Source organism: Microcaecilia unicolor, chromosome 3, assembly GCF_901765095.1.
Source record: "Microcaecilia unicolor chromosome 3, aMicUni1.1, whole genome shotgun sequence".
In the NCBI taxonomy this organism is placed as follows: domain Eukaryota; kingdom Metazoa; phylum Chordata; class Amphibia; order Gymnophiona; family Siphonopidae; genus Microcaecilia; species Microcaecilia unicolor.
The window spans coordinates 188,237,787-188,264,124 of NC_044033.1; the positions used below are offsets into that span (position 1 = coordinate 188,237,787).

Genomic DNA, 26,338 nt, shown 5'->3' on the forward strand with positions numbered 1-26,338 from the left:
TCAGAAACAGAACAAAGCCTTGCGCCAGAAGAAGAGGACCTCGGCTGGCGGAGGTTGGGGTCCCTTGCCAGCAAAGGTAAGCGACGGCGGGTTGGCGGTAGGAGGGGGGGTCAAGAGGGTCATCGGCGGGGGTGGTCAAAGTTGTTGTCGTTGGTGGTGGTGGCAGTGGCGGGGGTAAAATGTGCCCCCTCACCTTGGGCTCTGGACCCCCCTCCCGCCAAAGTCTGGCTATGCCCCTGGCACTAACACATGGAAAACTACTAGCACTGGTTAGTAAACTGGATTGAAAGTAAATTCTTGGTTCAGAACAACACATTTTGAGTTGACTGCATTATTGAGTGGAGTTTGCTAAAAGTCTGAACTGCTTATTTGCCTCCAGGATCATTCCAGTCCTGGCTTTGGTCACACAATCAATATATTTGTTTGTATACTCAGTTCCCACCACTCAGGGCATGCACTAGGCAGTTGCCTAAGCGATCACCTGAACAAGGGAGTTACACTAAGCCAAAGAAAAAATGGACACAAATCTGATATTAGAAACAGGCAATGTTCAAAAATCAGTAGGTGTACATTTCAACCTTCCAGGGCATTCTCTAACTGGCCTTGCCATACCCCTGCAAGGGAACTTCAAAGGGGCACTTCAGAGTGAAACTGCTGATTGAGAACCCATCAGAAAGCTTGACACCATAAACCTAGGCCTGAATAGGGACAATGGATTCCAAGCTTGTGGAGTCCCTAGCAAAATACAAAATGCAGTACTGTTTTTCAAGTTCATCCAATTCTTTCTCTTTCAGGATTGATGGGAAATGAATCATGAGCTAAACTGATCCCTCTTTGCCTTCAACAGTATTTGTAATATATTTGGGATCCATAAGGCGAAGCTTTGCAATTACATTTTCTTCCGAGAAGAAAAATTGTCAGCATATTTGATTAAAAAGCTCTTTAGAAATTTTACGTCTGTTCAAAACTGATCTCCCTTATCCCCCCAGGGGCCGCCTCCCCAGCTGTACAGCACATCTTCCACCTACATCCACTGCACTCAGTTCTTATGCAGCTTGACATCAAGCGGGTCAACTTCAAATAATTGTCTGGAATTAATAATATCACTCTTAATAATGGGAAATGTCAAATGATATTCATCACATACGGTGTCATACACTCTGTGAATTCCAAAGTTCTCTTTCCAGAACTCTACATTCCTATCGTTAACTTTAGGAAAAATGTTACTGAGAAATAGTAACATATGTTTCATACCAGCTGTGCTCATTGTTTGCTGTCTCTGGGCTCCTCCATCAACTTTATCCAGAGAGCTTTCTGATGAAAATACAGAAGTAGAGCATCGCACTGTTCAAGTATACGATTTACAACAAACTTGAGACAGCCATTTTATTCCACATAATTTCCAATCTTGTGGGTCTCTGTTTGAAAGGTTAATGTTGCTTCCTCTGCAGGTCCCAGGAAGCAGTAGCAGAACAAAGAGAGCCACAGTCCTGCACATCTTTGCTGGTTGTTTACCAGTGTGGGCCCAGCAGAAATGTCAATGGGAGGGATTCGGGAAGAAGGAAAGTTATGGTGCAGGAGCCAGCGCATACGGGCCGCAGGGGCAGGCTCAGCGTCATTTAGAAAACCAGAGGTCAGTGCTTCACTGCTGAAAAGCCTGCGAAGCTTCTGCTGACTGAGGGAGAGTGATCTGCTGAGCTCATGAAGCTGCCGCTGCGGGAGAATGAGCAGAGCCACAGAACAGAAGAGCTGCTGCTACTGCTGCATTCAATTCAGCCCTCCCTTCCATTACTGTCAATGCCCACTGCTCAGGTGACAAAAAAAAAAAAACAATTTTAAGATCTTCTTATGCTGGGTTTTTGGGGGTGGAATAGAGAAGGGCAGGGGAGATGCCAGGCTATGAGAAGGTGGGGTATAGAGAAGGGCAAGGAAGATGCTGAGCTATGAGGGTAGGGTGGGTGGGTATGGAGGGGCAGGTGAGATTCTTGGCTTTAAATAAGGAGGTTGTAGGTTATGGAAGGGCACAGGGTATGCTGGACTTTATATGAAAGGATAAGGGGATGGGATATACTGCCTCTCTGTGGTTACAATCAAAGCAGTTTACATTTACAGGTATTAATTGTGTACCTGGGGCAATGGAGGATTACTTGACTTGCCCAGAGTCACAAGGAGCTGCAGTGGGAACTGAACCTGGTTCCTGAGGTTCTCAGCCCACTGCACTAACCATTAGACTCCTCCTCCTTACAATGAGGGGTTATGCAAGGGCAGAGGAGGTGCTGGGCTTTATATGAGGTGGTGTTGGAGGGTATGGAAGGGCAGGGGAGATGCTGGGCTATGGGATAATTTCTGTATCTTCCTGCTACCTTTTATTATTATTATTGAATGTGCTTGCCTGCTCAGGGCTCTGAAGAACACCTCATCTGCTGTTGGGTGTTATATTTAGGTACTGGATAAAAACCAGATGATCTGGATCCATCTGATCCAGTCTATAACACCTTAAATCCAGAGGATCTGGCTTTTTCCCAGTTCTCTGCTCAGCCATGTCCCCGCACCCTCTGCTGCCATGGCCTGCTTTGTGCTTGCTTTTCCTTCTCAGGAACGTAAGCATTTTGCTTTCTTCACATTAAAGTTGAATCTGGAGGTCTCCGGATCCTGTGTTGACCTGCCTCTGAACATCCCCAGGTAGATTGATTCTTAGCAATAAAGTCAGATCTGGAGGAGACTTTCAGATCCACCTTTAATGTGAAGAAAAAAAAATGCCAAGATTCCTGGGCAGGATAACCCGATGCATAGCAAGGCTTCGCTGAGGCAGCAAAGGATCTGGGGATGTGGCTGAATGGGTAAAAGCCTGATTTAAGGTGATATAGACTGGGTCTACTGGATCTGGGGTATCTAGATTTTATTTATGTCTCTATATTCATGTTTCATTGGTGTTGGTGCTAAGGGAAAGGAGGGGGTAATATTGATCCGCACCATTCTGTTCCCCCAGCTCTCGGCAAAAACCCACTTAACTCACATGGCACATCTTTGCGGAATAAATTTAAACACTGTGGCTGGAGACAGTGTCCTACAAGTTTTTTTTAACATTTCATGGATATCCAGATAATTAATTTATTTGTGGGTTTTATTTTGGGGTAGAAAGTAATCTTGCATTTTGCTCCCTACAGTAGATAATGCCATTTAATTTGCATTTCTCCTGTGTTGTCCTGCTTATAGAGAATGTGATTTCTCAGTGTTTCCTGTTCTAATTTTGGTCCTTTATTCTGTACTTGGAGAAGGTTGATCTGTGTTCTGCATGTGTCCATGGTGAGAGATTGGGGATCCATAAGAGTCTGACTTGTGTGGCTTTTCCGATAGGATGCATATTGCTGTTCTGTATTTTTACTGCTGCCTTTATAAAATTAGAGTTATTGATATTTGTGTGTTCAGAATTGGTGCCATTATGTTTGCTATATGGGCTCTGAGAAGCATCTTTGCAGGATTTACTATCTATATATATAAAAGGCACTTTGAAGCCTCAAGCCGGAAACTTGAGGCGCCCGAGATATCCGGTTTGGCCTGCAGGCTCCAGTCACTGTAGCTCTGCCCTCGCGTCAAAACGCGATGATGTTGAGGGCGGGGCGGCCCTCGCGTCAAAACGCGATGACGTTGAGGGCAGGGCGGCCCTCGCAACCACGTCACTGAGGGACGAAGGGAGGAAGAGGAGAGGTGTGCAACTCGGAACGGAGGCACGGAGGGGGTGTCTGCAACTCGGGAGGGAGGACGGGGGGGGGGGGATTACCCTGCTAGCGCCCGTTTCATTTTTGCCAGAAACGGGCATTTCTTACTAGTTACTTCATAAAGTATGTGGCATTGAACAGTTTTTGTGTTCTTATTATTGAGGTGCTGCCAGCATATCTGGTGAGTGCTGGGTAGAGGAAACACTGACAGGTTCAAAACTTCTGTTTTGTGCATGCAATTCCTTCTTCCCATGGTGTCATTATGCTTCCACTACCCATTTTTTAGGAGGTAAGGATCTCCTGTGTTTATCACAAATCTTAGAAGTTCATTATGATTATAGCTTCCATTAGAGACAAAGTTCCTGACAGTGTTCCCAAAAAGAAAGAATTTCCTGATGGTGCTCCTTAGTCTACCCCCCATCATGGCAAAATAGTTATTTGCTAACCTACTTAAAAAAAAACACACATCTAAAAGATCATGACAAGGATGAAGATAGAAACAAAATAACATGTCTAGAAGGGGATAGAACAGGGACTTGAACTGGTGAATGTCAGCCTCATAAAGGAGAGTAAGCAGTAGAACCAGAGGAAGAGAGAAGACAATTTCAAAGGTATTTTCTAAGGCATTTTATAGTTGTTATAAAACAAAATAGAGGGATATGTGCCACTGCAGTAATTATTTTGCAGGATACTGTGATGTGTGTTGAGACTGAGGCTGACCAGACTCGAGTCTACCATAATGACAAAGTTTAAGTTATGGGATAATGTGACTATTAAAAAATAATGTCAGTCTTTCCAAAGTGTGCATGAGGTTTATGTAGGACACACAGAGGCATATTTTCAAAGCACTTAGCCTTCCAAAGTTCCATAGGTTTCTATGGAACTTTGGAAGGCTAAGTGCTTTGAAAATATGCCTCACAGTTTACTTAGAAATCTGTTATGTACTACTAATCATATAGTGCTGCTACTAGACATACACAGCAGTGTATACATTTGCAGGTGCTATCCCATAATCTAGGTTTTTGTACTTGAGACAATAGAGGGTTAAGTTACTTGCTCATGGTAACAAGGAGCTGCAATGAGCCATGAACCCAAAGTGCCAGGATCAAAGCCCACTGCACTAACCACTAGGCCACTTGCACTTTAAGACATCACTTAGGCGTATACCAAGCACTCCTTACACCTATATGCCTAGTGCCCCCTCCCCCCCCCCCCCCCCCCCCCCGAAAAAAAATGTCAGGTGTGGATACGCCCCACCTTCAGGACCCTCGAAACTGGAGTTCTGGCTAAAAGCCACTTAAAATAGTAAATAAATAATACAAAGCACAACTGTGAGGGGAAACTAATAGATTCCCTATTGAAACAGATAGAACCATAGATAGGTTAAAAATAAAAAAAAGTACATCTACTTGAAAAATATATATCAATGGCAACAGCCCCAAACCACATCAACAAAAGTCGAACAGATCCAGGCCAGTCAAAGATCATCTTTAATCCCCTCCCCGCGCGGCGCTGGCCACATCTCCGCCTATCCCGAGCCAGTTGTGTCCTCCCTCCACCAATCACCCTGGACGCATTCGGAAGCAGCAGGCCAATGAAGCATCCGCTGGAGGGATTCTTCCTGCCGTCTCGCCCTGCCTCCCTCTCATTCCCTATTGGCTGGCAGTGGTGAAGGGGCGGGGTTCCCGAGGCCCTTTAATAATAGAGTGCTGCCGAGTGAACCTGAGGTGAAGTTGCTCACTGCAGCGGGTAGTCGAGAAGGGAGTATGAAGGTGGTGTGCGTGTAACGTGGAAAGGAGCGGTGCGGGCACCGAACATCCTCCTCCGCAAACAGCACCGGAGAAAGGGACTGAGCCAGGCTTCGAGATGGAAGGAGCAGCGGTCCAGGGTCACCGTGAGTGACGGCGCTATGCTGCCGGAGGATGGAAGGGAACGAGGACGTGTCAGTCAGAGAGCAGCTCTTCCATGAGCGAGTCCGGGAGTGCATCGTGAGTACCGGGATCGGCCCGTGCCAAAGAGATAAGGGTCGGGGGTCGGGTGTAGTGAGAGGAGACGTGTATCAAATGGTGCTGGATGCTTGTTTCGTACCATGAGCTGTTAAGGGAAAGGGGTTTCTGTGCTGCTGCATTCGGCGGTAATCCAGTACTGGTCCCATGAGGGGTGGCAAGCTCTGTTAACGGCTGGTTCCTAGCTCCCTGCTGTCCTGTTACACTAAGGTGAACTGGTGCCCGCAATGCGGCGCTCCGGCTGTGTGACTTCAACCCCAAGCAGAGGCAAAGAGTAAAACGGGAGATCCACTATCAGCGCCAGGTTTGGACTCCAGGAATGACATTTGTCAGACTGAGTGGCCTTAATGGACATTTTCATTCTCCCTAACTGATATGCTGCAGGCCCCAGATTTGCCTTAGTTGTCAAAAGAACCCTCTGGGCCAGTATCTGACTATGATGCCTACACTACACACCTCGCAGCAATCCTAAGAAACATTATTTTTCGTTATTTTGGCTTTTGTGAAGTGCTTCTAGTCATAATATGTATGAAATATATGTGGTTCTGGGAGATGTGCTACCTTTAATACAAGAGTAGAACCTAAGGACCTCATACAAATTTGGCAGGAAGAGATGGAAACGGGGCTACCTTGCAAACTGATAGATATATTATTTTGTGAAAGGTGATTGACTTAGGAACCTTTTATGAAACTTAAAAATTGCAGACAGCAACATTTTGTCTTATGCAAAGAACTGGTAGAGTTACTTAATTGTAAGGATATGTGGTTATTGCAAAAATACTAGCGTGATGTCAAATCTAAAAGGTTCACCAATGGATTTCTTGGGCTCCTCTGCTCCCTAATAATTTTTTGTGACAATGGTATGTTTTGTTTATTGCCTTCTGTGAGACCCCCCCCCCCCCCCCAACACACACACACACACTTTTTTTAATTGGCCTAAAGTAATACTTTTTATATATTTGTTAACCTTTATTTCTGGACTAAAACATGTGCAGGTCCTGAGCCTGTGTGCCAACATCTTTCCTCTGTCTTCTACCTGCTTTGATGTTTCACTTATATATACTGTCATCTACCAACATTTGCTTATTTCCAATCTGACCAAGAAGGGCTACCTTCGAAAGCTAATCAAAAAATGTAAAGTTATGTCCAATAAAAAGGTATCATCTTATTTTCTTTTCCATGTTTTGTTTTATTTCTATTGATTACCTGCTATTGTTTTAAATTAAATGTTTACGTATTTATAACAGGTAGTCTATGAAGCTCTTTGCATTTCTTTTTCTGACATTATGTAATATTTTGGCCTGCTAAGGAGAGTACTGACATTCAAGTGGCCCACTGTGTGTAAATATTGCCCACCCCTGTATTAACTGCACTAGAACTGCATTGTGACACTCTTGTCTCCTTATTCTCCTGTTTTAAGAGAATGTAAGATGATTCTGGGAAATTAATCTAGTTACTCTGATTTTTATAGTCTTGCCATTTCTCTGGGACATGATAAGAAGTGCTAAGTATACCAGCCTATAAACTCAGGGATATCATTAACATTAAAAGTTACAGCAGGATCTCTGTCAATAGCAGTATTATCAAACTGTTCTGCAGCTTGATCATTGCTCAAACAAGCATCAGTATTTCTGTCAAACAGCAGAAGCCTGTACACGACGTAGAGGGGTTCCTTCCAAAGCACAGGACCACAAGCCTGTAAATATGATTTGTTTTATTGGATTTCTACCCTGGCTTCAACCTCAGACTGCTGCACACTGGATTTGAGGGGGGAGGGAAAATAAGATGTATAGTATACATATCTAGATTTAAGGTAAGGGAATGGGACGATATACCACCTTTCTGTGGTTTTTGCAACTGTATTCAAAGCGGTTTATATAGTATATAGAGGTACTTATTTGTACCTGGGGCAATGAAGGGTTAAGTGACTTGCCCAGAGCCACAAGGAGCTGCAGTGGGAACTGAACCGAGTTCCTCAGGGTCAAAGTCCTCTGCACTAACCACTAGGCTACTCCTCCACTCTTAAATATAGATAATCCAGGCATCTTCTGGCAGCAGCAAGAAGTAACACTGAAATGTAACTTCAACCCTTTTCTAAGTGATTTCCCACCCCACACTGACACTCATGTAGAAACCAGAAGTGAATCTGAGATTAGATCCCTCCTCTATTGAGATCTGAGCAGCTCATCCCCTGTGAGAGAGCTTAAAAGCTGCCAGAGACCTACTACAAATCGTGGATCCTATCAGTAAACCTGGAAAAGAGAAATACTCTGCTTGTATAGGAAAATGTAAATTTGTGCTGAAGAGATACACATCCTGGACTGTGCATGCATTTGCCTGATATTAAACATCTTCCCTTGACCACAAAATGGAAAGAAACCTTTAAGTATCTAGGCCCTTAAGTGCATCTGTCTATTCATGATTAATAGATCCTATGCATATTCCATACAAGACACCTGACCTGTGGCCAGTTTCAGCTTCCTGTAAAACTACTAAGAAACTTCAATAATATCCGTCCATACCAAAACCCAAGCTCAAAAAAATTATACCCAGTGGGACAGAGCCCCATAAGAAGCTCAGCACTTCCAGTTCAGTTCTGCAAAGCACCCTGCATCCACAGACACACAATATACAGAAGAACATTTCATAGTTTGGTGTCATCTCAACAGCAACACAAATGTCCTCCTCTGTTAGGCGCTTTAAGGAAACGGAAACAAAAGGAGACAAGCCACCATACGCGAAGACTGTCAAAACAGCCAAACAGAATACGGCTGGACCACGGCCTCCATTGTTGAGTGCATACTCAATGGTGTCTGTTGCCACACCAAACGGAGTAGGGATGGACAACGGCTTCCTTTGCTGATTGTGCACGCATGGCGTCTTGCCACACCAAACAGAGTAGGGATGGACAACGGCTTCCATTATTGAGTGTGCACACATGGCGTCTGTTGCCACACCAAACAGAGTAGGGATGGACCGCTGCTCATTTGTGGTTTCTTTGTTTGCCATAGTTTGTTTTGTTTTTTGTTTTCTAAATCAAAGTTGTTTGTTGCACATGAGATTTGGTTGTTAGAGTTACACATAATAACTGGCGATAGTTTGACCCCTGAGGCAGGCGTTTGATGCCGAAACACGGATCCATGTCAGGTCCTAGAGTTTTGTTGAATCCCTCTCTGATAGACTTTGTACAGCAATGAGAGAAATATCATTTTGATTACTGCACTTGAGGATTAAACTACATTTTAAGTGACACTATACCTCTGGTGCCTCTTCTCTGTTGGAAAATGTGGTCAATCCCTACTGTTTGCCTGTTTGTTAAGCACTTTAACGGGAGCACAACATTGAGAAAAAGAAAAGAAACCAGATTACAGTAATGCACAAATTTTTACTTTGCTACCCAAAAATGAGGTGACTCCCCGCCACCCTCCACCCATGATGCCTGGCTCTGTGCTTTGCAACACCAGAGAAACAAGAAGATGTGGCCATACATCACGATCTGGGATGCACATTTCCCAAAACTAATACAAAAATCCAACTTCCCACGACTAAGTAGTTGTGCATGGAGGTTTGAACTTACTCCTCTTCTCCATTAGTTGCATTGGTTGCCTTTGGAGGGGCCAGTATCCTTCAAACTTTGAACCATGGGAGAAAGAGGGGGAAAAGCTCATAATCACTGGGGAGAAAATGTCCTGCTAGCAGGTGGAATGCAATACACTTATGAAATTACTGGCTCATTGTGTGTAACAGTGTAAGAAACCAGTCGCTGGGAAAGTTACAGTAGTCAAAATAGATTTAAGAATTTAACATATTGTGAAAAGTCCGATAGTGAAACTCCAGTCTGATGTCATTAGAAAGAATGGACCAGATTTTTGTAACTGAATATAAGATCATCATAATGAAAAATTATTTATACTTTATTTTCCTGCTGATGGGAAGTCAATTGCTAACTGGCTTCTACTATGTTATGATCTTGGTAATGGGACGATAGATGCAGATCAATATTAGACAAAATTGCCCCAACTCAAACCAGAACCTCACACAGAAAGAACTCAATACCATGGTTCAATGAAGAACTGAAAAAACTTAAAACACAAGTCAGAAAGTTAGAACGAGCATGGAATAAAAATACGACCCTACACAACGCCTAGAAACAACTTCAAAGAAAATATAAATATACCATAAGACAAACCAAAAGATTATACTACCAAACTACAAGGATACACACAAACTCTTCCAACTCGTAAATAAACTACTAGATATCACACCAATCACAACCAATAACAAGGATACACCAGGAGCAGACAATCTCGCGAGATACTTCAATGAGAAAATCGTACAATTGCGACTTAAAATACCTATCAGTACCATCGATTACGCCACACTCCTTGACTGTCTAGATCCTGAACCTGGTGTATACCCAGCAGACAGTACCTGGACCAACTTCGAGACATCGGAGGATCTCATCTCCCAAACGCTCAAAAAATTCGCCAAATCTCATTGCAAATTAGACATATGCTCAAACAACCTTATGACATCTGCCCCTCTACAATTCATAACAGACCTCACAAATCACGTGAACTATATGTTAAAAAATGGACTATTCCCGAAGGAGAAAGGAAACATTCTACTCACCCCCATACCCAAAGGTGCAAAGAAGAGTGCTAGTGAAATAACCAATTACAGACCAGTAGCATCCATTCCCTTAACAACCAAACTAACGGAAGGGATGGTAACCAAACAATTCACAAACTATTTAAACAAATTCTCAATATTGCATGACTCCCAGTCAGGATTCCAATCTAATCACAGCACGGAAACAGTACTAGTTACTCTCATGAACAAATTTAAACAAACAATCGCAACGGGCAAGAACATACTACTTCTACAATTTGATATGTCTAGCGCCTTCGACATGGTCGATCATGGAAGACTACTACATATTCTCGAGTACTTCGGAATGTAACTAGCGCCCACTTCTTCATCGGTTCAGCCGATTTTCTTATTTTTAAATCTCAAACTCTTTTACTTTTATCAATTTAATTACTTCTTATCTTTTGTAGTCAGACCAAAGGGTTCAACTGCCCGACATTCATGTTTCGCTCTGCACCGAGCTGTGTCAAGGGCTGTCCCCTATAATAGAAAACCCAATGTATTAATACATTTTCCTAGCAATTGGAAAACCTTCCTTCATAAATTTTCTAAATCTAGGCAGTTTTAAAATTCTACATGTCAAAAACTCTTACCTACAGTCTCTTCCAGCATCAGCTCTACTTTATTATAGCGGGTTTACCCCTTCTCAAGATGGCGCCGGCATTCTCTTCTCTTACTTAAATATTTTAATTATCTCTGACATCATGGATCCTCCCCTGGACTCTATTGGACCTGTAAAACTGAATCTCACTAATCTAACCAATTAGTGACATCCATTCTAACTCGGCATTTAAGCCGGACGGTGATACCGTATTTAGAGCCTTGTAAAACAGTAGCACCTTGTGTGGAGTTGCACAGTCCTAAGGCTCTCGCTGAAAATGTGTGAATTCCTCTGGCTTTCCTTCCTTCCTTCCTTCCTTCAATACATGCATACTTGTATCCCACATTATCCAAATACAATTATGCAGCTCTCTGTGGCTTACATAAGTAATACATTTTTTATCACATTAACTTGTACTGTTTATCAGCCGTCTGATCGCTTTTTCACACTTCTCCCCCTGTCTGGAGTCCATTCCATTCTAACTTGAATGGTCTATGAGGTGTGTACATGTTGAGCCTTATACCCTGACCCCAGTGTACATGCTTTACTCAGTGGTGGCTGCCTCAGCAGAGACAGCGTGGAACTCCTCTGTCACCCTTTGCACTTTGTTTCTATTACACAAGACTGCCTCGTGCAGTAAATTATTCTACCCTTATTACAATTCACATCAGCCAAAACTAATCTAAGTGCTTTGTGAGGGGGAAAAGGAACTGGTTTACAAATAAGGATGTAAAAGTGAGCACTTGGAGAACTCGTATTTCCAACTTTGATGGTGGTTTTGACCAGAATGAAAGGTTACCGGAGCCATCATGCAGCACCCCCATGATTAAGCCTCTAAGCTGTAGCCTAATGGCAGAACAGGGGGCTGAGAGCCAGGGAAACCCAGTTCAAATCCCACTGTGGCTCCTTGTGACCTTGAGCAAGTCACTTAACACTCCGTTGCCTCAGGTACAAGCTCAAGGTTGTGAGCTCTCTGGAGACAGGGAAATACCTGTTGGACAAGGTTCAAAGAAAAGCAACTAAAATGATAAAGGGGATGGAACTCCTCTTGTATGAGGAAAGGCTAAAGAAGTTAGGGCTCTTCAGCTTGGAAAACAGATGGATGAGGTGGGGGGGATATGATTGAGGTCTACAAAATCCTGAGTGGAGTAGAAGTAAATCAATATTTTACTCATTCCAAAAGTACAAAGACTAGAGGACACGAGGAAGTTACCTGGAAATACTTTTAAAACAAATAGGATGAAATATTTTTTCACTCAACGACTAGTTAAGCTCTGGAACTCTTTGCTGGAGGATGTGAAAACAGTGGTTAGTGTATCTGGGTTTAAAAAAGTTTTGGACAAATTCCTGGAGGAAAAGTCCATAGTCTGCTTTTGAGACAGACATGGGAAGGAACTGCTTGCCCTGGGATTTGTAGTATGGAGTGTTGCCACGATTTGGGTTTCTGCCAGGTACTTGTGATCTGTCTTGGCCACTGTTTGGAAAACTAGATGGACCATTGGTCTGACCCAGTTCTTATGTATCCAGTGTACCTGAATGCAACTCACCTTCAGCTACTACTCCCTTGTGCTAAATACAAACAAGCAAGCTCATGTATCTTTTTTTGAGGTACGTGTTTTCTTACTATGGCCAGCTTTTGGGGCCTTTCAGCAAAGGCCAAATGTTGTAAAACACAATCTGGCTGCTATTCAAAGTGCTTTAAGCACCTGCTTCTCCCCACGACATTCAGCGGCAGTAAAGCAGGCATTGCTGCTGAATATCACCTCTGATCAGCCCCAGAAAAAGTGGACAGGTCAGGGGTAGTACAGGTGGTGGCGTTAGGGAGGATCCCAGGGTTATGTGCGTGATGACAGTATTCAGTGCTGGCACCTGCATAGCTGGCCGGGTGAATTAGGACAGCTCAAAAGCATTCCTAATTCGACCTGCTTTGCTATGCGGGTGCTGGCACTGAATATTGACCAGCAACTGCATAACATTTTTTTAATTAATTTTATTTTATTTTTTTTTTTGGGGGGGGGGGTCTCTTTTGTTTAGTTTAGTGCTGTGATCTTCCTCCAGCTCCCTCCCTCTGCCTGCGCTATGCATAAATCCCTCATCCCTCACTCCGGTGGTCTAGGTAGGCCCCCTTGGGCATATCTCTACTCTCTGGTGTTCCAGGGGGGGCGTTGGGGGCAGAAGCACAGCCCCCTCGCCCCTTGCGGTTGGCCTGAAGAAATGGCTGATGTGACCTCTCGTGGCAGCCTTGCGGGGTACTACCTAGACTGCTGAGGGTGTGGCTTATACATGGCATGGGTGGGGAGAAGGTGGTAGGGAAGGAGGGGGTTTTCTAGGGAGACAGGAGGGGGCTTGTGGCACTGAAAGAAAAAAAAAAGTTATGCGAGTCCCAACCAATATTAAGTCGGGACCTGCATAAGCTCTGGCAACCAGGGCCCTTTCTGTTAGTTCCAGTTATTCATTTCCAGTGCCAGGACATGACCTGGCTCTGAATACTGGGAGCTAATATAGCCGGCCAGAATCTGCGTTTAAAAAAATGCTGACCGTTGCTGGCTGAATATCAGCTGTAATAAGGGTAATTCTTTAACTTGGCAAGTACCCTCTACACTTAACCTATGTCATAGGCACCAAAATTTGCAGTTAGGGGCTTAAGAGCACCAGGCATTGTTAAATAGAGTCATGCCTGAGTTCTATAGTTTGCAACTGTGGGCGGAGCATGGGTGAGCTATAGGTGTGTCTCCAACATACACACGTAACTTATAGACTATTATAATTTACGCCTGCTATCAAACTGCCTAAATTTTGGTGCGCCAGTTTTTAAGTTTCTGCTAGTATTCCATAACAGTGTCTTGGCGCATGGATGCTGTAATAGAACTGACACTCAGTGTGTGGCATCGGCAGCCCTGAATGGAGGCACCAATGCTCCCAAGCGACAGAAAGCTTTGCACCGTTGGCACTAGTCATTTGATTAACCTGTTCCACTTGCAGAGCGTTCCTGGCACAGAGCTCGCTCATGGTGGTATGGTTGGAGCACTGGACTACAAGACACCCCACCATAAAGGGGACACTAGTACCGAAGTCTCATTTGACAAATGCCATGTGACCTTGGGCAACTCTTATATTTGGGTGCCTTCTGGACCTAGTTTAAAATGAGGCATTTGAATTAAAGTTGAATTTCAGAATGTCCCCAAACCCTTTGCCCTTCCCTTTTGTAGATTTTGACGTGCCTGACCTGCTATATGAATTGCAGGACCTGGGTTCTGATACTGCTGAGATGATCCTCTGCAGCCTTAACTGTGGAGAGATCTCCACTCATCTGCCCAGGGGGTCCTTGATGGCAGCCAAGTGATTCAAATGTTTTTATGTGGAGGTGTAGCCTAATGGTTAGTGCAGTGGACTGAGAACCTGGGGAACTGGGTTCAACTCCTACTGCAACTTCTTGTGACTCTGGGTGAGTCTGAGTCACTTAACCCTCCATTAACTCAGGTACAAAACTTAGATTGTGATCCCACTGGAGACCAGTGATATAGCCATGGAAGGGCCTTGGAGACTGGAGCACCTCCAGAACTGCAGCAGGGCCGCCGAGAGACTGGGCCAAGGCCGCCCCCACTGCCACCACCCCCCCAGGTTGTCATGGCCCCCCCCCTGAGGGGGGCCCGGCGCCACAGTCCCACCGGGCCGGGCCCCTTCCACCCAAATCCCCGCCAGCAGAAGTGCTGTTTTCTGACTCCGGCGTGCGCGGCCCACACAGACACACTCCTCTCAGCTGATCTTCGCTGTACTCTGCAGGGCTTCTGTGCATCTGACGTCCTGCACGTCAAGATGCACAGAAGCCCTGCAGAGTACAGCGAAGATCAGCTGAGAGGAGTGCGTCTGTGTGGGCCGCGCACACCGGAGTCAGAACAGAAGACAGCACTTATGCTGGCGGAGGTTCGGGTGGAAGGGGCCCGGTGGCAGGTGGGACTGCGGCACCGGGCCCCCTTGGAGGCCCGGGCCCTGGGAATTTTGTCCCACCTGTCCCCCCATCTCAGCGGCCCTGAACTGATGCACCCCATCCTGTTTGCTGGAGGAGATGCTGAACGCCTGCCAGCCAAATAAATAGTGCAGAAGTTGATGGCATGCACAACAAGTCCGGCATTGGGGGCTGAAGGCATGCCGCCAACCACTTCCTTAAGGAACTGCGAGGAGGAGGGGAGCAGCAGCACTGTGTTTGTTTGGCTGGTGGGGCTTCTTTTGACACACGGGGGGGGGGGGGGGGGGGAGGAGGAGGTGGGAGCGATGCTTTAGGCTGACTACTCCCCTGCTAGGGACAGAGAAAGTACCTGAAAATAATAAATGTAAACCAGCTCGGTAGTCCCACAGAAAGGCAGTATAGCAGATCCTTGACCTTGACCCTTACCGTTTACTGCTGAGGAGAGGTTCACCAAAAGCAGCATGGGCGTATAAATAGTTCAGTAGCCAGCCCCAAAACTGGTCAGTACTAAATGAAAGGGGTGTTGGGAATATGAGAGCTGTTTTTCTCCTTTTCTGTGTACAGAAACTTGTAGTTTCCTTAGCTGCACTTTCTGTACATGTGAGGGTTGCCAGCATTGTACGTAGACATCAGACTGGCTGTATTCTAAAGTTCTGGGGGTGGGAGTAGTAGATTTATTTATTCATACTTGTATCCCACAATTATCAAAAATTAGTTTCTGTTTCAGTTGTTAGAGATTACATTGATTCAATTACATTTACAAGGTTGTATGATGCTGTGTTTTACAGTGGTTGGCAAGATAACTATTAATGCATATGGAATACTCATTGGGTTTCTTGAGAAAGGTATGTCTTAGTTCTTTTCTTAAATGAAAAGATGTGTTACAGTTAGGGGGTTGTGTTGTGTATTGTTGTTCCAGAGTGATTAGTGCATATTTTACTCATAGAATTTCCTGAAGAGGTAGGTCTTTACCTCTTTTCTGAACTGGAGGTAGTTCGTGATGCTTCTTATGACTATGGGAATTGAGTTCCACCAGGTAGCTAAATCCCGCCATGTAGGTGGACTTGTATAGTATGTTTTTGCAGTTGGGAGGTGAAGTAGTAGGTAACCTCTGGTTCCTGTGTTTGCATTTCTTGGTGATTAGTTTGATCATGTCTAGCATGTAGTCCGGTGACATGCCAAACAGTATTTTGACGATGATTGTACTAGTTTTGAAAAATAGTCAGTGTAGCATTATGAGTAGTGGAGTTCCTTTTTTGACTTTTTGAATATCAGTCTCGCTGCTGTATTTTGGATGGTCTGCAACGATCGTAGTAGGTTTTCTTTGCAGCATTTCATATTTCAACTTTTTGAATATCAGTCTTGCTACTGTATTTTGGAAAGTCTGCAAGAATCATAGTAGGCTTTCTTTGCAGCCTACATATGTTGCATTACAGTAGTCTAGTTGGGACAATATCAGCATCTGTATTATAAGATAGAATGACTGAGGAAATAGTCTCTGATTCTTCTCAGTTTCCATAGTGTTTTTGCAGCTTTTTGACATGATTGCAGCAACTTGGTCTTCAAGGGTCAGATGTTTATCGAGAATTATTCTTAGTATTTTTATTTATGTTTAGACTCTATAAGATTCTGGATCTATTATGATGTTTTGGTAAGTGGTGGGATTGTGCTGGTTGGATAGAACCATGAGTTTGGTTTTGTCTCAGTTCATTTTAAGTTTGACAGTTGTGTCCCATTCTTCCATGAGGTCGAGTCCTTTTTTTTTTTTTTTGCCTTATCCAATATTTCTGTGATGCTGTTGTTGAAAGGTATGTATTTGGTGACATTGTCTGCATATAAGAATGGGTTTAAACACAGGTTTTCCAGTTTCTTCCAAGTGGAGCCTTCAGGACATTGAATAATATTGGTGATATCGGGGACCCTGAGGGACCCCGCATTCAGGAATCCAGGAGACTGAAAACTCATTGGACATCTTGACAAGGTAGGATCTAGTTCTTAGAAAACTGTTGAACCAGGCTGCTACTGCTCCATTTATTCCTATGTTGTTGAGCAGGGTCATTAATATTGTGTGATCTACTAGTTTGAAGGCACTTGACATGTCAAATTGTAGTAGTAGTAGTGTTGACTGGCCTTGGCCTATTATTCTTCTAAAATTTGTGATATGGGTGGTTATGACTGTTTCAGTGCTATAGCATGGTTTGAAGCCTGATTGAGAGCTGTGAAGGACTGAGTAGTCCATTAGGTATTCCATTAATTTTTGTGCTACTAGTCCCTCCATTGTTTTGGTCAGCAGTGGTATTGATGCCACTGGTCTGTAATTAGTGAGTTCACTAATCTTTCTGGTGTCTTCTTGTTAACTTGTTAATTTTTAATGTTCGTGTGAAATCATTAATTAGAAAGTCTTTCCCCATGATGAGGAAATTGAGGACAGTACACAGTTACTCTGAACCAGCTAAGTTTAGACTATTTAGTCCAGGTGTTGATCCTCTCCAGATTAGACTATTGTAATGTTATTTATATTGGTTGCTCAAAGACCCTGATTAAGGGATTGCAGCTCATTCAGGACACTGCAGCACAGCTGATATACTCAGCCTTTAGGTTCGAGTCAGCTACTCTGCTGCATTGGCATTCTGTTGACTCTAGGGTATGGTTTAAATTGTGTACTATTATTTTTTTAAATCATGTATGGTGTAGCATCGCTATACATGGGCGATCTCATTAAATGTTTACGTATTATCTCGGCATGTAAAACCGGTAATCAGGTCAAAGTGCAAAGATTATTTGACTCTTCCTCTGTACTACCCAGCTGCCTCAGTATGGAATTCATTGCCTTTGGAGATCCACATACTAACTATTTGGTTTTCCAAAAAGCTGTTAAGACTTTTTTTGTTTGTTTTCTAAATACTTAACATCTGTAAATTAGTTTACATTGGTATATATGGCAACATTTAGGATTATTTGTTACAGGGCTTTGTTTGAGGGGGTACTTGGGGGTACTGAGAACCGGCACCTTTTCCACTGTCTGCTAAACTTGACCCATGGTTCTTGTATTTTAATGAAAGAGCTCAGGTTCCACATACAAATTCTGCCTTGTCATAGATTCTATGACTGGTTGCAGGGGTCCTGGCTATTGTGGGGTGAGTCCCTCAATGGATCACTCCACCCCTGAAGGGTGACCTGGCATTTGAGTACCGGCACCTTTTTTGCTAGACAAAATGCACTGATTTGTTATCTAGAATTGTTGCTGTTAGGTTTTTTTATATTCATCTAGGACCAGGAATCTGAAGGAATGTAATCTCCTGGGTTGTTATTTCCAGTTCTTATTGTAATCCACATTGAACCGAAATTTGGTAACTGCTGAATAGAAGATCTGTATAGCATAAGATAGCATTCTCGGTAACAGTGCTTCCAGGATTAGTGAGTGTTCACTGGACTGCAGAGCAGGCATGACAAAAGCAGATTAGTAGGATTCATTAGTCCTGTTGCTGTCCGCCTGCAGCATGCTTTGATGCTGACTGGTCACACGTTTTCTTCTGGCTGTTTTTGTTTCCATTGGGTGTGTGATTAGACCTAATTCCAAAATGATCCGGAAGCAGTGTGCACAGTAACCTGCTGCTACAGTCCACCTCTTGAGTTTCCTGGTCTCTCCTGTTCTTTTCCCAGTGGGGCAGACAGGATGGATGGATTGGGGGGGGGGGGGGGGAGTTGAGAGGAAGGTGTGTGGGTTCAGAGCCATGCCTTGGTTTAAAACGTGTTCTCTTGGCGCGACTGGAGATGGTTGTGTCACGTTAGACCTGCCTTTTGAAGAGACAAAACCGAACTTTTATCACTTGACTGACCTACCTCACTGATATTAACGAACAAGCACTACCACTCTAATCCTATGACGAAAATGATTTCTCTATAATTGATGACCTAACATATGATACAATCCAATCTATTACTCAGGAACCTACAGACAATAATATAACGTATTCTTCTTTACCAAGTTTGTATGCACCTTAATGCAATACCACTTTCATCCTTATGTCGAAAAGATTTCTCTGTAATTGATGTAATCTTCTTTACCATGTATGTATGCACCTTAATGCAATACCATTGTAACTCTGCTAACCGGAAATGGCAATCGCCAGTACGGCAAATGTAAGCCACATTGAGCCTGCAAATTGGTGGGAAAATGTGGGATACAAATGCTACAAATAAATCTAATTTGAGGTTTAATTTAAAGATTTTGCCTGGACTTGCTTAAAAATGGTTCTGAACTCTTAGCTCTTTCCTGATAGAAGAGTTCAGAAGTACAGGATCTGGGGTGGAATTTAACTTGTTCTCGTATGATTTCAAGTTTGCAAAAATAAACAGCTTTGAAGGTATTCTTTGCTTTCTGTGGAAATATTATGTGCCCCAACTTAAGGGTGAATTAGCTACTGGCCTGTGCAGCTGACTTTGTGGTGGGGGATGAGGGGGTAGTGAGTTCATAGGGTGTCCCATGGAGAATTCATCTGATTTTGTGAGGGACACAACAGACTGAACAGAACCATTCTCTTGTGGCTGGGGGCTTTTCGGAGACCTGTCTTTTAGCTGTAAGATTCTTTCAACTGGTCAAAGATTTGACAGAGAAGCTACTGGGTTGATTTTACTGTGCTGTCAGTGTTACAGATCTGCTGATTTGGGGGGGGGGGGGGGAGTCAAGGGTGCAGGCAGCACAGAATTGTACCCAAAGGTGGGGTTTTGTAGAGGATCTGTTGGCTGAACCTTCCCCCTCCCCAGAGACCCTGAGCAGCTGCTATCGGGTGAATAGGAAACAGTGAAGACCCCACCTTGCAGAGGTATTCCCCCCCCCACACACCAAAGCACTGGAATGTGGTTAGCAGCTTGCTGTGTTTCAGAGGTTGTTTGGCCATGTGAAGGCTCCAGGGTTACTGCCAGTCACGGAAGCACTTGGCTTTGTGCTATCTCCCTTCCTGCCTGCCCGGCTATGATAGCTATGATAGCGCTGTGTTCCCACTTGCCTGACAAGCTCAGCTGCAACCTGTGATACTGGATACATGCTCAGCTCAACTGATGTCAACTGTGGGGCTGAAAGTGACAACAATATACCCACTGTGTGGCTTTTTGTCAATTCTGACTGGCGGACATTATCTGCTCTGATAACTTATTCCTCTCATACTAGAAGATTTTACTCTCAAACAATTTAAAAAGTGCCTTTGTTGGTTAGAAACATCCCAGGAGGTGATCAGCAGCATGGAGGGGTGGGAGAAGAAGCACTAACTGATGTAATGGCCGATTTAGTTTGGGCTACTGGGTTGGAACTTAAAATTTTTAATTTTGCACCCTTTTTGCAATTGTGAAGTCAGTGAGTTACAATTGGGAACACATGTTATTTCCCTGCACAAGTAGGCTTACAATCTTAATTGTACCTGGGTAACAGAGGGTGAAGTGACCTCCTCAAGGTCACAAGGTGCATCAGTGGGATTTGAACCCTGGCTTCCTTGATTCTCGGCCCCACTGCTGTAACCAGGCTACTCCTCTGCTGGTCAGGATGGTTGTGTGGCTGACTATGTACTGTAGCAGTGAAATTCCCTTCTCAGTGTCCCCCAGCTCAGATGTCTCCTAGAAGAACATCTCTTCTTGTCCTGAAAGTTAGTTTCATGTAGAAATGTTGCTGGCCTGTTTGGGGTGAGGATAGGGATCTGGATCAGATTCAGGGCTCTATGTATGGGACGCAGTGACGATCCTAGGTCGGCTGCCACCCAGGGCGGATTGCCTATGCGCACACACCCCCAGCGCATTAACCCCACCCCCACCCCGGTGCACTCTTGGCTGCTGGGAGCAGCCGTGCGGCTCCCTGCTCCCTCTGCCCCGGAAGTAACCTGTTCCGGGGCAGAGGGAGCAGGGAACCAGCAGAGCCAACAGGCGCGCGGCTGCTCTCTGCACCCCTCCAGCGGCGTGCATCCAGGGCGGACTGCCCCCCACCATCCCGCCCTTGGTACGCCGCTGATGGACGGCTCATGGCTGCACAGTGCAATGTCTCTCAAATGTATCCTGAGGGGCACCAGCCAGTTGAGTTTTCAGGATATCCACAATCAATATGCATGAGATTTGCATGTCTCCTCCGTCTATCATATGCAAATCTGAAACCCAACTTGCTAGTGGCCCCCCTAGTACAGGTTTGAGAACCACTGCTTTAGATTTTTTGCATTAGACTAAAGGTTTATGTTCCTTGAGGAGTAACCTAGTGGTTAGTGCAGTGGACTTTGATCCTGGGGAACTGAGTTCGATTCCCACTGCAGCTCCCTGTGACTCTGGGCAAGTCACTTAATCCTCCATTGCCCCTGGTACAAAATAAGTACCTGAATATATGTAAACCGCTTTGAATGTAGTTGAAAAAACCTCAGAAAGGCGGTATATGAAATCCCATTTCTCTTTCTCTATTGGAGATTCTACATGGAATGTTGCTATTCCACTAGCAACATTCCATGTAGAAGCCTGCCCTTGCAGATCAGCAACGCGGCCGCGCAGGCTTCTATTTCTGTGAGTCTGACAACGTCCACGTATGTGCAGGATGTCAGACTCACAGAAACAGAAGCCTGCGCGGCTGAATTACTGATCTGCAAGGGCAGGCTTCTACATGGACTGTTGTTAGTGGAGGAGTAGCCTAGTGGTTAGTGCAGTGGACTTTGATCCTGGGGAACTGAGTTAAGTTCCCACTGCAGCTCCTTGTGACTCTGGGCAAGTCACTTAACCCTCCATTGCCCCTGGTACAAAATAAGTACCTGAATATATGTAAACCGCTTTGAATGTAGTTGCAAAAACCTCAGAAAGGCAATATATCAAGTCCCATTTCCATTCCCCCCCCTTCTTGTACTGCGTTCAGCCCCCTATATTGGGGGGGGGGGGGCAGGGGCAGGTTGGTTTCAATATAAACACTACTGGGAAATCTCTTATTGCCTTCTTTTCTTTTCCCTCAGATCTGCTCCCTGCTGTTTGCCATCCTCTACCTCCTGTCTTACTTCCTCATCACCCTGTTTAAGAAGCATGCTGACTTCACAACAGGTAAGCCTGTGATCCATCCCCTTCCCCCTCTGTTATAGCTGCATGTAGCTCTATGAGTATGCAGATGGCACCTGTTGGTAGCATTTACTCCTACGGAAAGTCTGTACAATTGCTCGCCACAGAATTCCCCACCCCTGCAGAAGGCACAGAATTCTAAGAAGCTGCCGGCATCGAGTCCCTCTCTCACTCTCCCACAGCGATCACGATCACGCAGCAGAGGGAGGAAGAATTGAACCACTACATATCAGGTCACTTCCTCCTCTTTCTCCTCAGCCGGCTTAAACCCAACTGGGGGGGGGGGGGGGGTTCAGAGCAAGGCAATTGTGTGTCTTGGGGATTTTTTCAGTGGGGGTGGGGCTTAGAAAGCTGACACTGCCACTGGTGTGGGGAGAAATCAAGCTTGAGGGTGTGCTACAGGGAGGAGGGGAGAGGCAGCATGATAGCTTGTTAAAGGGGAAGAAAGAAAGAATGAGATTTGGGGAGGGGTGTGCCTGGGGAGAAGAAGAATGAAAGTTTGGGCACTGCATGCAGAAGACTTTGGGGTAGTATTGCCAGGGCTGCGGGTTTCTTGCCCAATTGGGCTCCTTTCTGCGAGCCGCTGCGGATTTTTCACGCCGTATGCGGGTTGCAGGATTTTGGGTGGCTTTTTTTAAGCCCCGCTGGCGGGTTTTTTTGCCCACCATGGTTTTTGCCTGGTTTTCCCCTGGCCCCAGCCAGTAGAAGCCCCACAGGAGGTGGGCTTAATGATGTCATTTGTATGCAAATGGACTCATTAATGATGTAATTCATATGCAAATGGATGCATTAATATTTATGATGTCATTCACATGCAAATTGACTTTGTGCTGGTTTTGGGCTGGCTTGACAAACTTTTTCCATCTGGCAACCCTGCTTTGGGGGCTTTTCTGGGAGTTAAAGGGAAAAGAACTGCAGTTGGAGTGGCACATGGAACAAGGGAAGCTGGAGCCTGGGCAGGAGGGGATTTCAGTCCTTATGATGGGGGAAAATCTGTGCAAAAGCACTACAACTAAGCAATGTAGAACTGTACAGAAATTTAAAAATTTTGTACAGGATTTACCCCAGGAGTAAATTATACCTATAAGGTCTGTTCACATGCTGTTCGTTTTGGTCTTTTGGTTGATTTGGGTGCAGGAGCTGTTGTGCATATGTGATTAAATGGCTCTTGTCCTCAGCATTTCTTAATAGATTGGTTAGTCTGTAAGACATCACCAGCCTGTACGGTTTATCGCCGTGAACCGAACATGGCTACCCCTCTGGATGACTTGGTACTAGTACTGCCAGTGCCTCCTCATCTGTGTCTACAGAGGGAGGTCTCCAGATTCAGTGCTGGGAAGCGAGGGGAGGGTGTTGTAAGCATTCACCTTATTCTTGGAACACTGAGAGATATATAAACATTTCTTCTGATCTGTGGCCAGGAGAAAGGAATTTCAGAACTGAGCCCAGAGATGTATTCAGTGTCTGAAATTGGCTTCCCAGGAGGAGAAGTAGCTTTTTTTTTCCCCCTGCTAATGATGCAAGGCTGTAAACATTACTTGGAAGCTGATGCAAGGAGCAGTGGCAGTCTCCCTACAGGGAGCTTTTCCATGACTCTGCTGTTTAGACACCCACCGGTGGATTATTTAAAACCATTTAACTGGCCAGGAACAGCTCCTAGCCAGTTAAATGGTACTTAACCAGCTATCCGGCGATGTCCAGTGGATGATAACTGGTTTTCTCTCACTAAATATCGCCAGTTACTTAGTGGATAACCGGTTATATCAAGTGCATTGCCAGCTAAGTTTGGCGGACATATTAGGCTGTTGAAATAGCAGGCCTATCTTTGGCCAGTTTCAACTTAACTGGCCAGCGCTGAATATCTGCTTGGCCAATTAAGTTGAAACCGGCCCAAAAAACACCTGGATATTCAATGCCGGTCACCAGAAAAGGCCTAGCATTGAATATTGGGGCTGACCGCCGACCACTGGAGGCAGCCTGGCTACCTCCTGTGGTCTAAATATTGGCCCCCCAAGGTTGCAGGACAGAATAAGATGTTTGTCCTAGCGTTTGTTATAGCCTGTTTCTGTTCCTTCCCGGTGAGATTCCCGTTACTGCTCAGGATAAGGCAGAATACATCTCTGACCATTTCGGCTCTTCCCAGCAGTCTGTTCCCTTATCCCATTTCGTGTCCAGAGCTTGTGCTCAGCCAGTGTATATGTGTTGCCTTTGAGCTGTGGATTTCTGTTCAGAGTGGTGGTCTCTGCTTTCTCTTTGCAGTGGACGATGAAGACGCAGCAGTTAACAGAATTGCGTAAGTGCATTTTTTCTGTTCTGTTCTGTCCCTTCCTTCCTTTTTTTCCCCCATATGTGTTCCAAACAAGTTGATGGGACTGCAGTGGTGCCTGTGGATAGGGCACAATAAGGGGGGCTCCCTCAGGGTCTACACAGATTAGGAAATGCACTTTTGCACACTGGTGCCTGGGATTCTGCCCCTCTGCACCAGGGGCGTAGTCAGACCGGCGGGAGGGGGGTCCAGAGAGGTGAAGAGGAACATTTTAGCCCCCCCCCCCCCGCCGATGACCCTCTCGACCCCCCCCACCCCCACCGTCGCCTACCTTTGCTGGCGGGGGACCCCAACCCCCGCCAGCCGAGGTCCTCTTCTTGCGCTGGAAGAAGAGGACCTCTGCTGGCGGGGGTTGGGGTCCCCCGCCAGCAAAGGTAGGCGACGGCGGGTTGTCGGCGGGATGGGGGGTCGAGAGGGTTGACGGCAGGGGGGTCCAGGGCCAAATCTACGGGGGCCCAGGCCCCCGTGGCCCCACGTAGCTACGCCACTGCTCTGCATGTTCTGTGAGACGGATAATATGCCAGAAAGGCACCAATTGAGCAGACGGTGGCTGGTGATGGTCTGTGTCATGCTGGACCCGATGTGTAGTACGGTGGGGACTCTGCTTGGTGGCCCACCCCTTCCTGTTTACTCAGACTGCAGCAAAATGCCCTCTGTTCTTCTGAGCTTTGAACATGTTCAGTGGTCAAATCCCAGGTGTACGTGATCTTTGCCCTGCTGTCTGTGTGTTTTTGTTAAGCTTGCTGATTACGTAGCATTATGATGCCTTAGACCTAGCCTTTCTGCTATCAGTAACCTTAGGAGCCAATTTTATTTACTTTATTTATTAAGATTTATTTACCGCCTTTTTGAAGGAATTCACTCAAGGCGGTGTACAATAAGAATAGATCAAACATGAGCAATAGGCAATTACAGCAGTAAAAATATTCAACTAACAATACAAAGTATGACATTGTACACTAGTTACAATGTCAACACAGTACGTAATAGAACATTTTAATTGATAGTGAAGGATATTGATTGATGCTGAATGTGATGAAGGCAATGGCTTACTGTGTTTCTAATGTCCCGGACCAGATTTGAATTAGCAGTTTGTAGTGAATATCGGGGCAATGAGTTGTGAAGGGTGGGATGCTCATAATGGTTAGTGCAGTGGGCTGAGAACCTGGAGAGCTGGGTTCAGTTCCCACTGCTGCTCCTTGTGACCCTGGACAAATCACTTAACCCTCCATTGTCTCAAGTACAAAACTTTGTGAGCCCACTAGGGACAGGGAGAGTACCTGCATATAATGTAAACTGTAGCCTCATAAGAACATAAGAGTTACCATACTGGGACAGACCAAAGGTTCATCAAGCCCAGTATCCTGTTTCTAACAGTGGCCAATCCAGGTCACACGTACCTGGCAAGATCCTAAAACAGTAAAACAGATTTTATGCTGCTTATCCTAGAAATATGCAGTGGACTTTTCCAAGTTCATCTTAATAATGGCTTATGGACTTTTCTTTTAGGAAACTATCCAAATCTTTTTTTAAACCCTGCTAGGCTAACAGCTCTCTAAATTCAAGCTTTACATAAGACTTCCAGGGATTAGAGGCAGCTTGTTTGATAAAACAGTGTTCTTCAGATATACAGCCTCCCAAATCTAATCTGTTGTATATTATAGTTAATACATTAGACATTCCTTTTGACCTTTGGGTCTGTTTCTTTTTTTGTTTGTTTTGTTTTGGAAGTCCATTGGTCCTTCCCTAAATTTGGGTTTTTTTGCTCAAAGGCAGGGCTGCCGAGAGACTGAACCGGGGCAGGGCCGCTGCCCCCCCCCCCCCCCCCCATCACTGCCATTGCCGTAACAAGATTTAAATACCTTGTCTGATGGGGCATGCTCAGTTTCAAAACTGAGCATGCGCAACTGAGAGGAAAAGCAGCAATGGGCAGAAGAGCAGCACTGGAGTAAATCCGGGTCCTCCCCAGCCTTCAAGGAGGGCCCGCGGGCTGGAGTTTTC

At 45.1% G+C, this 26,338-nt stretch overlaps 1 protein-coding gene across 2 annotated transcripts in view; it reads left to right on the plus strand.

Moving 5' to 3' along the window:
- Window positions 1–5,458: 5,458 nt before the first annotated feature.
- Window positions 5,459–26,338, plus strand: part of LMBR1L (limb development membrane protein 1 like) — a 64,974-nt gene continuing 44,094 nt past the window's right edge. For both annotated transcript variants that reach the window (XR_003941480.1, XM_030196817.1), the window contains exons 1-3: window positions 5,459–5,707; window positions 21,912–21,996; window positions 24,271–24,304. Coding sequence is in view for 1 of the 2 variants with exons in the window: in XM_030196817.1 (XP_030052677.1) it covers window positions 5,642–5,707; window positions 21,912–21,996; window positions 24,271–24,304 (185 nt within the window). In the remaining variant the exon portion in view is untranslated. The remainder of the gene's footprint in view (window positions 5,708–21,911; window positions 21,997–24,270; window positions 24,305–26,338) is intronic.